The following is a 10717-nucleotide window of genomic DNA, read 5'->3' on the forward strand; positions in this document are numbered from 1 at the left end:
GCAGCAGCAGCAGGTTCACGTCTCCCCCTGGCGCGGCCGGACCTCAAATCACGCTTCTGTGTCAAGGCAAAGCGCCTGGTGCTCGGCTTCCCTGCGGGCAGGGCAGAGCTCCCCGCCTGCCTCCCGCAGCCCGCCCGCGCTGGGACCGGCGCCGAGGCAGCCGCCCTCCTTCGGCAAACGTCACTGGGCCCAGGCCTGGGCTGCCGCGCTGCCCGCGCCGTGGCAGCAGGGAGCCGGGGGCTGCTCCTTGCTCTGCACCGGGGCGGGGCTGGGGGAGCAGCAGGCGCTCGGGGGCCTCGGGCTGTCACAAGCCCCGGCCCTGCTGCGGAGGCTGCAGCCCTCCCCCACACCCGCCCGCCTAGGAGACAATGCAGCCCCCCGCCCCCCGCCGGCTCCCGCATTACATCACCGCCTGAGACCGGCTGCGGGCATCCGGGGTGGGCGCGGAGGGGGCGGGGCCCTGCAGCCAGGGGGCGGGGCCAGCAGCCCCCTCTATAAAAGGCGGCGTCGGGGCGCGGCTCGGCTCTCAGAGCTGCAGGTGCCGGAGCGGTACAGGGCGCGGCCAGCCGGGGGTGTTTGCTGCCGTGTGACTCGGGCGCCATGCGTGAGATCGTGCACATCCAGGCGGGCCAGTGCGGGAACCAGATCGGGGCCAAGGTACGGGGCGGGTGGGACGGGCTTGTGCCCTGGGGCTGGGGCAGCAGCTCAGCGGCGTGCAGCCGGGGCTGGCGGCAATTAGCGCTTCACTGGTCTAAGTGCCCGGGCTGGTCTCAGGCTAATGACCGTCCCTTGCAGGTCTCTAGCAAGCGGCCCCCCGGCTGAGCGCTCGGGGCGGCTGCAAACAATGCCCGGGGCTGCCCGGCGTGTGACCCCAGGGCCGGGAGCTACGCCGCCCGGCCGTGTGTAGGGGCTGGGCGCGGGACCGTCACCGCATCAGGCTGCCGGGCTCGGACTCGCCCTGCGCCCTCGAGAGGGCTGACTCCGTGAGGATGGGGCTGGTAGCGCGCCACGCCCTCCCGCTCCGCGGTGGAGCAGCCGGCCCCGCGACATAGCCGGAGGGCACCGCGAGGCGCGCCGGCCGGGCTGGGAATGCTGCAGCTGTGATCGGCCCCTCCCCGGACTCTGCCCTCGGTCTGGCTGAGTCTGAGCACGCTCCTGCCGCCACCGCCCCTCTCCAAAAATCCATGGCCTCCTTGCAGCGGTTCTTCCCCATCCTTTAATTGTAACGCTGCATCTTCCGCTGCTTCTGCTGGGGAAACGCCTTGTCTGCTGTCAGCCGTCCTGCTGCAGCTATTGGCTGGGTCACTCCCCTGGACAGGCTGCAGGAAGGGGGGAGGGTGAGCACGGAGAAGGGGGTGGGGGGGATGGCCCCATTCCCGACTGGTTACTACAATGAACTGTCCTTTTCAACCCCCTCTTTCAGTTCTGGGAGGTCATCAGCGATGAGCATGGCATTGACCCCACAGGCAGCTACCATGGAGACAGTGACTTGCAGCTAGAAAGGATCAACGTTTACTATAATGAAGCCACTGGTAACTCTTTGTCTCCAGCTCTGTGCTCTCCGGAAATCCCAAGTTAATATTCACAAAGTGCATATCTATAATAATGCATTTCTCTGTCAGAGGTATTTGTAATTAATGTCAGTGCCTTCTATGCTTGGTAAAAAAGGCTCTCTACCAATTGCTGTTAAAGCCTTGGCAAAGTTTTAGTACCTACTTCAAATTCAAGTCCTCACTTCACTCCAGGCTGTTCTTTTTAAATGCCCTGTTTCTTGTCTGGGCAGCAGCAGGCTGTCTCCAGTGAATTGTGATGAGGCAGCTCTGAACACAGTAGCCTGCTTGTTGTGTGACTGACGGCAAGTCTGTAATCGGGCTTTTGTTCCTCCCACAGGTAATAAGTATGTTCCCCGTGCCATTCTTGTTGACTTGGAGCCTGGCACAATGGACTCTGTCAGGTCTGGGCCCTTCGGTCAGATCTTCAGACCTGACAACTTTGTCTTTGGTATGTAATTGTATAAATTTGCAGTTTACTGTTGTTATGCTTTTTTAATGGAATAGCCACTCCATGTCCCAAACGGTCACAAAATTGACCTACGTACATGAAACTGGAGAGGTAGGTAGGTAGTTACAGCTATATGCGTGGTACGTAACATAATCCTTGTTGTTCCTAGTACTGCTGTAATATAATGTTTGCTCCTAAACAGAGCGTGTGAACTGCTCCTTCATACTCTAGTGATTAAATCAGCATCTTTCCACACTGCCTTCTAGGTCAGAGTGGGGCTGGAAACAACTGGGCAAAAGGCCACTACACAGAGGGAGCTGAGCTAGTGGACTCTGTCCTAGATGTGGTAAGAAAGGAATCGGAAAGCTGTGACTGTCTCCAGGGTTTCCAGCTGACCCATTCCCTTGGTGGTGGCACAGGCTCTGGGATGGGAACGCTCCTCATCAGCAAAATTAGAGAGGAGTATCCAGACCGTATCATGAACACCTTCAGTGTAATGCCATCTCCGAAGGTGTCCGACACAGTGGTTGAACCGTACAATGCCACCCTTTCTGTCCACCAGTTGGTGGAGAATACAGATGAAACCTACTGCATTGACAATGAAGCCTTGTATGACATTTGCTTCCGCACACTGAAACTCACAACCCCTACCTACGGGGACCTCAACCACCTGGTCTCCGCCACCATGAGTGGCGTGACGACCTGCCTCCGGTTCCCCGGACAGCTGAATGCTGATCTCCGCAAGCTGGCAGTCAATATGGTGCCTTTTCCTCGACTGCACTTCTTCATGCCAGGGTTTGCCCCGCTGACTAGCCGGGGCAGCCAGCAGTACCGTGCCCTGACGGTGCCAGAGCTGACGCAGCAGATGTTTGACTCTAAAAACATGATGGCAGCCTGCGATCCCCGCCACGGGCGCTACCTGACGGTGGCAGCCATATTCCGTGGCCGAATGTCCATGAAGGAGGTGGATGAGCAGATGCTCAATGTCCAGAACAAAAACAGCAGCTACTTTGTGGAATGGATCCCCAACAACGTCAAGACAGCTGTCTGTGACATTCCCCCCCGGGGCCTCAAAATGTCTGCCACTTTCATTGGGAACAGCACAGCCATTCAGGAGCTGTTCAAGAGAATCTCTGAGCAGTTCACGGCCATGTTCCGGCGTAAGGCTTTCTTGCACTGGTACACTGGTGAGGGCATGGATGAGATGGAGTTCACTGAAGCAGAGAGCAACATGAATGACCTGGTCTCAGAATACCAGCAATACCAAGATGCCACTGCTGATGAGCAAGGGGAATTTGAAGAGGAAGGAGAGGAGGACGAGGCTTAAGATTAAAAAGGCTTAGGAAATTTTTAGTAAAGGCAGGCAAGTGTTCTGAATGAAGTCTGTTCACAGTTGTGCTGAAGCATGCTTTATCTATGGTGCCCTTCACTGTTGCCTCTGTCAGCAGTTTTGTAACCTTGACTGTCAATGTAACAGTAGTTGCGAAAAAGAGAAAATCCTAAATTTGTCTGTTCTAAATGGCTAACTTCTCAAATATAAAAAGGCATCTGTGTTCTAAATGGTGTCTTAGACTTATTTCTCTCTTCTCGTACTAAGAAAAGCCAAGATAGGACTGGCTCCCTAATCGCGGTATCACGCTGGTTGTGTGTGTTTGGCAAATAGTCTGAGTAGACCAGGGATCAAATCACTTGCGTTGATCTTCTAGTCATTAAGATTTTAATCAATCATTTTTGGAGATCATACAAATTTGAAAAAAAAAATGCAGTGTTCTGGTGTAGAAGCTGAAGCACTAATCTCTTGTTGGAAAAGCTGCTTTAAATAATAAAAACAAGACATTTCCCTAAAGGATCTTGCAATGTCTATTTACGGGAATACGTGATAGTGAGATCAGTTTGACAGTATTAACTTGTCAAAACTGATTTCATGGGGTGGCTATAGACTTCCCTGGTCATTTAACAGCTCTTAATGCACTTTTTACAGGGCTTCCAGAACATTGGGTACTCTCCCTTCCCCATGACTCGAATGATCTTGAGCAGCACAGATCCTGTCTGTGAAATTAGATGTGTGTGCACAGAGGCATGAGGTTAGACGTGCATTGGCAATACTGCTGTCATGCTTGAGAGGGTATGTTTATGCCCAAAGGCCCATTCAGGTAATTAATTCTCTTTCTCAAAGGTGAATGCTTTCCAGAATAGCCACTAAGCTGCCTCTGGAAAGTTTTATAAAAGGAGGTAGCTCACCAACATGCTAGTCTTCTAGTCAAACTGGATGATTCTAGTACTATCTGCCTGAGGGTTACACACAACATAATCAAAACAGAACTTATTTACCCTCTTGGAGCAGACTGCCAAAGTATTGGTGAGGTGGGGGTTGGGGAGTGAGAAGGACTGTACAACTGCTGCCTGCAACTTTAGTAGGAAATGCAGCTTGATGCTTCCCCCCTGCCGAGAAGCAGGAACCTTCTAAGTCATCCTCCTTTGGTTTGGACGGAGAGGAGAATGGAGAAGGGGTGAGGGGTGGTGGAAACAGTTAAAATATATTGGCTACTGCTGGTCACAGGTGATCTTAGCACAAAAATTTTACCTCCCTTCAAAAGGACCAGTGCCCCTACAAAATCCTAATGGGCTCTAGGTGTAGAGGGCTCTGAAACAAGACTAAATCCTTCATAACAATGTAGCATGGTGGAGGAAAATGACCGCTCTTGGCAGGTTCTGACAGGCCATGACATTGACAATCTGTCACTTCAGCGAGCAGCTAGCGTTTTAATACAAAACAGTTCAGGGCAAGAATCTTTAATTTTACATGTACAACCGTGAACACCAGCAAATTCCTGGGCCTTTATTTTGTTTCATGTTTGACTCTTTAGTCAAACTTAACATGACGCAGCCTTTCTTTCTGGGGAGAAACATAAAGTGACAGTGGGCATTTAATGGAAACACTCCTGTTAACTGTTGCTTAATAAAGGACCTCAGGATGTTGAACTGATGGGTGGCTGAGCACAGGTGCATTGGCAAAGGCGTACTCTGGTCACTAGGTGGAATCCTTGGTCAAGTTACTTTGTCGAATGAGAGTGAGCCCCCCAGCCTATTTAATGTTTTCACTTAGTATTTTTACTGAAACTTGTCTGCACACATGGTTGTAGCTGTGCTGTTGCCAGCACCTCCTACAGAACCCCAAAATGACCCTGGGCCTCATGACAGCCCTTAGACATTTTATTCTTTTGATTCTGTTTGAAAGGTTAGAAGAATGATGCCTCTTCCCACCCCATCTTCAGCTGCTTATCCTAAACTAGGGGTAGGCAATTCTTTAGTTGGGCCATGCTTGTCTTCCCTTTAAGGAGCTGGGCTCCTTACAACCTGTGTAATCTAATCCAGATGGAAATTTTGGTTGGTTTTTTTAAATACAACCTTTTGGCACAGGTAAGAAAATATGTAGAATATAAAAACTTCATTAATGGGTATATGTGAATACACATTAAACAGTAACATTTCAACACTTAGTGTGAGACCCAGCAGCTGATTGTGCTCTACCCCCACTGTGAAATTTCATGGTCCCCACTTTGCATACACCTGTCCTAAAGCACAGGGCAGGAGGTGCATCTTCCAACAGGGGAGATCCCTGTGCAGAGGTTAAATGGTGCCTTCCAGCAAAATCACTATCTCTTAACCACACCATTGTTGTGGTGGGAGGTGGTTCTATAACTCATTACTTTACATGTCCATTATTGCTGTCTTTTTTTTTTTTTTTTGTTTTAAAAAAAAAAACCAAAAACTATACCACAAATTTAGGCTCCTTTGGAGTTGCCTTTATGGGGCTGCACTTGAAATTTTGTCTGCTTTCAGGCATGCCCTAACAGTGTTAAAGTATACAATGCTGCCTGTGGTTGGCTGGAAGGTGGGGTTGGGGTGCAAGGGTTACCAGTTCTCCTTTTAGGTATGGTTAACCTGTGGAAATTACTGAGATGGTAACTATGCAAAGGTGGCAAGCTTCCTCTATGCATGTTCTTCAAACTCAAACATCCCTATCACTCAACTCAGACGTACCTAAACATGACCAGTAGTACAGTGCTAATTACAGCAGCCATGACTATTAACTCCTGTGCTATTTTAACGTCATCCGTATGTCCATGAGATACGGCTTATGGGGAATTTGATTACTAAGTGCTTTTGCTTTCAGTGCTGCTCATTTGCTGGAAAGCAAGATGCCTTCCGTCCCCCTTTGGCTGTTGGCTATCCTATCTGGGTTTGCCAGTCCTCTGACAGAAGAAAGGCATTGAGATAAGAGGGTAGGGTATGGCCTACAAAGCTTAGTAACCTGCCATTATCCACATGCAAATAAGAGGATAGTCTATAAAAAGATTACATTTGGGCAAGAGGAGGGAGAAAACTTGGATTTGTGGGGATGTGTGGAAAGTAAATTATAAGCCAGGGAGAGAAGATGGGTCTGACGGGGACAGGAAGATTCAATATCATTTTCCACCTACAAGACTAGAATCCCACTCAACCTTTAATACTGGACTGCTAATTGGACAAAGCTAAGGACGACAGCTCCCCTGTATTTCAGATAATGAGCAGATGTGCCCTTTACATCCTTACCCTGGTTACACTTCTCTCTCACAGAGATGATGTATGCAGCTGAACAGGAGTCCAGAATAGAATCTAGCACTCTCCTCCTGCTGCAAATCAGCACTCGACAAAGGCATTGTAAATGGCCAACTGATGTGTTTCTTTTCTATTATCTTACGTACACTATTCCCTGTAAACTGTGCACCCAGGAGAGATTCAGGTGCCACCCACTGAGTAGCAGAGTCCTCACAGCATATGTCTACTGGTGGTGCACCTTTGCTCATGCCTTGGCGCATGCAAGAACATTTATTTTGCACATAAAAAATTTAGAAGGAACATTGATATTGTCTGCTTTTCCATCTTCTTGCAGGTCACGTCCTCTTGAGAGCCTGGCTGGGAATATTGTTTTTTGTTATTGCTGTACAACATATCCAAACCATAATCAGATGTCACAAAGCTTTGTCTCTACAGCAGTTGTGCAGCCAGTGGGCCAAAGGTGGCCCTTCATCCCCAGGTCAGCCCCTGAGCCTGCACCTCCCACCCAGAGCCCATGCAGCCCAACACTCTGCCCCAGGCCTGAGCTATCCCCCACAAACAGCATCCTGTTGATCCACTCTTGCCACATGAATTTTGTTATGTGCACCAGTATAAAGGCACTGTGCAACACATTACCTCCATGTTGTCTGCTCAGAGGTGGAAAAAAAAAATTAGAGGAACTCTCTTCTGGAGCCATAGTTATATGCCTAAATATGTTTGAGATTCTGGGGAGCTGGGCCCCCGTCTTTAATCTACCAACATAAATCCATTCATGGATTGAATTATAATGCCTAATTCTTGGGCTGCCCTATCATCTAGTGGAATAGACAGTCATGGATGAGGTGCACCCTCGATTCCCTATACACCGCATATGGAGGCTGCTAAGTGCGATTCAACACAGCCAGCAAGCTGAGTGAATGACCACCTACGCTAACCAGGAGGAAATCCAGAGGATGTTAGATGTCTAACTCTGGGCCAAAGGCATTCTCATTTGTAGCCAGATAAGGCAGATCAGTCTGCTCTTGTGAAAAAGGATGGAGTGGGGAAGGAGTTGGTGGAGATGCTGCTTTTGTTACTATCACTGCTAGCCCCTTCTTTTTGCTATCCAATAACTCCAGGGTTAGAGCACTCACCTGGGATATGGGAGACAAAGGTTCAAATTTCTGTGCTTCATTTGGCTGAGGCCAAGGTCACCCAGCTTCCAGGTTAGTGCCCCAGCTACTGGTTGCCACTTATGTGGGTTTATCATGCTCTGATCACACCTATGACTGGGCCCCACAAAGGTGTGCAGGTGGGGGGGGGGGACACTTCATTTCAGAGTCCCACTAGGGCAGAGGCACTAGCTGTCATCAACTGGTTTGGTGGCATCAGAACGCAGGTGGCTGGCTATGTGTATGCTCACAAGCAGAAATTTTGGAGAATTTATCAATGGACACTTAGGTGTCCAAGGATTTTAAGCAGCTACAGAGTTAGATGGCAGCTGTACCTGGTTATAAGGTTTATATTTATCATACAGCCTTGCTATAAAACTCAATTACAATTAAGCATCCTGGCAATCCACCTGCCACTACCTGTGCTTTGGATCCGCCTTATAAAAGTGGGTGAGGCAGCACTGGAGCTAGCTGCTTTTGTGTTGAGACTCAGACACCTCCGTGTTGGATTCTGTCTAGCGCAGTCCAAGTGTATGGTATACTTGACTGTAAAAATTCAAAATAGAGGCATCTGGGCTGCAGTGTGGCGCTAAGAGGATACCAGAGGCACCAATACCTGGGGGGCTCGGAAGGACACAGATTAGAGCGCTACCCCCAAAATTACAGCAGCTGGAGCCCTAGTAATGCTAATCTGAAGCGGGTGGAGGTGGGGCAGTGGAGAGTTCAAAAGGACTACCTCCCTGGGCTAAGCAATTAAGAGAACTAGTGTAGGTAATAATACTTCTGTATCCTCCAGCAGTCTAACAAGGAAATTGGTTTCTCACCATTAATTTCACTCTGATGCAAACTATTTCACCTGCAATAAAGCCATGCTAGAAAGAGAGGTGATAGCTATTAAAACACGTCACCAAGTTAGCTGTTAACATTTTCCAAGCAAGCAGGACACCCTTTAAGGTTAGCCTATTTTTGTGTGTGTCTCCCACCCCACCCCCCGCAAGAAAATAAGCCTTTTAGATGTGGGATTCTAAATGCAAGGAAATGAGGAGTTCACCCTGTTAGATTTTTGTTTATTGTTTGACTTTCCTGCCATAGCTAGCCCTTTTTTCTAATTTATCAATATTATATCTTTTTATGCCCAGACTGTATTTTTTGCACTTGACTTCTGGATGAGCCAATTCAGACATAATTCAGCTATAACTGATGTGATACAAGTGTTAATGAGGCACCATCTTAGACAGACAATGAGCATGCCTCTTTTGAAAGCTGAGACAGATGCTTTAACCCGCCAACTATGCCATCGTTGCTGAGTGCCCATGGACGTGTGTGTGCTGTTTTGGACTCAAGCAAGGTCTCACTTTTTTTTTTCTTTTTATGTAATAGCAAGATACTGGCCAGCCTTAGAATGAATAATTAAAAGATCTAAGTAGCATTAAAAAGGTCAAACTAAGACCGGTGTAAAAAGCAGTCAAGTAGCACTTTAAAGACTAGCAAAATGGTTTATTAGATGAGCTTTCGTGGGACAGACCCACTTCTTCAGACCGTAGCCAGACCAGACCGGACTCAATATTTAAGGCACAGAGAACCAAAAACAGTAAGCAAGGAGGACAAATCAGAAAGATAATGATGCTCACCTTGATTATCTTTTTCTGATTTGTCCTCCTTGCTTACTGTTTTTGGTTCTCTGTGCCTTAAATATTGAGTCCGGTCTGGTCTGGCTACGGTCTGAAGAAGTGGGTCTGTCCCACGAAAGCTCATCTAATAAACCATTTTGCTAGTCTTTAAAGTGCTACTTGACTGCTTTTTGTTTTGATAGTGTATAGACTAGCACAGCTTCCTCTCTGTTACTAAGACCTGTGTAGAATGGAATTCTGTCTTACTGATCTGTTTAAGTTTTGGTTCTTTGCTAATAGCATAATCTTGCTCTTATTATACTTACTATAAATTTACCCAGCATCGCTCAGGTTCTTAAATAATAACGATGTGGGGTTATTGTTAATAAAATAAAAATATACATGCTTTATTTAAATGATTGTATAGTTCAAAACCTGCAGTAGCCCCACATCCCCAGACAGCTACCTTTTGAGCCTCTCCTCACCCCGGACTCCTGCACATCTCCTACACCAAAATCCAGCCTTGATGCCCAAACCTCCCACCCCACCCCACCCCCACTGAGTTCCCCAGGCTCAACTGCTGCTTTCCCCCCACAAACACCCCTGCCCTGAGGCCCTCCTCACCCTCAGCCACTTACTGTTCCCCTTTCTGGCCCTGTGAGGGAGCAAGAGCAAAGTTCACAGCTCATCTGCCCCTTGCCTTCCCCAGCCAGAGTGAGGAATGCAGTAAACTGTGCACTTTTCACTTGAGTCCTTACCGTGAGGAAAGGGGACAGCAAGCAAGACGTCTGCTTAAAGTTCTGACAACTTAAGTGGTTCTAGCTCATGCCATTTAGGAGGAGTTTTTGGACAAACAGGCAGCGGCACAGGCAGACAGAGTCACGGACAAACTCTCAAATATATAGTAGACAGGCAGATGTATGCAGTGTTGCTCAGGGCAGGGGGTGCAGGAGTCACAGCAGGGGGTTGGGAGGTGTGGCGTTCCAGGCAGGGGTTGTGGAGTACAAGAGTCAGGGAAGGATGGGGAGCATAGGAATCAGCAGGGGGTTTGGAGGTGTAGAGGGGCTCAGGGCAGGGGGATGGGAAGCGTGGGGGGCCAGGGAAGAAGGTTGGGAGGTGTGAGGGGCTCAGGGTCAGGATGGATTAAAATTTATTTTTTTAATAAAAATCCATTATTTTAAAATACCAAATTTCCCATTTAGAAATAAAAGTTACAATTAAATCTCATCACTGACATGCTACATGTCCACTTACAGTCTCACAAATATGAATTAATGGCACTAGCACGTCCAGCCTTACTACTGGCTCTTGCTTTTTAAATCTTTTGGGCTTTCAAGTTCTCTTTCTCAGCAG

General features: G+C 48.4%; 2 protein-coding genes across 3 annotated transcripts in view; one reads left to right on the forward strand and one right to left on the reverse strand.

Moving 5' to 3' along the window:
* Nucleotides 1-500: 500 nt before the first annotated feature.
* LOC142009535 (tubulin beta-2 chain) lies at nt 501-3561 on the forward strand. The gene is made up of 4 exons (XM_074987743.1): nt 501-657; nt 1424-1532; nt 1891-2001; nt 2268-3561. The coding sequence occupies exons 1-4, from the start codon at nt 601-603 to the stop codon at nt 3326-3328; spliced, it is 1338 nt and encodes a 445-aa protein (XP_074843844.1). The 5' UTR covers nt 501-600; the 3' UTR covers nt 3329-3561.
* Nucleotides 3562-4175: 614 nt separating this feature from the next.
* BPHL (biphenyl hydrolase like) overlaps nt 4176-10717 on the reverse strand; it is a 55772-nt gene continuing 49230 nt past the window's right edge. For both annotated transcript variants that reach the window (XM_074987746.1, XM_074987748.1), the window contains exon 7: nt 4176-6956. In XM_074987746.1, the coding sequence (XP_074843847.1) occupies nt 6848-6956 (109 nt within the window). In that variant the 3' untranslated portion in view covers nt 4176-6847. The remainder of the gene's footprint in view (nt 6957-10717) is intronic.

The sequence above is a fragment of the Carettochelys insculpta genome, chromosome 2 (genome assembly GCF_033958435.1).
Source record: "Carettochelys insculpta isolate YL-2023 chromosome 2, ASM3395843v1, whole genome shotgun sequence".
Lineage (NCBI taxonomy): Eukaryota > Metazoa > Chordata > Testudines > Carettochelyidae > Carettochelys > Carettochelys insculpta.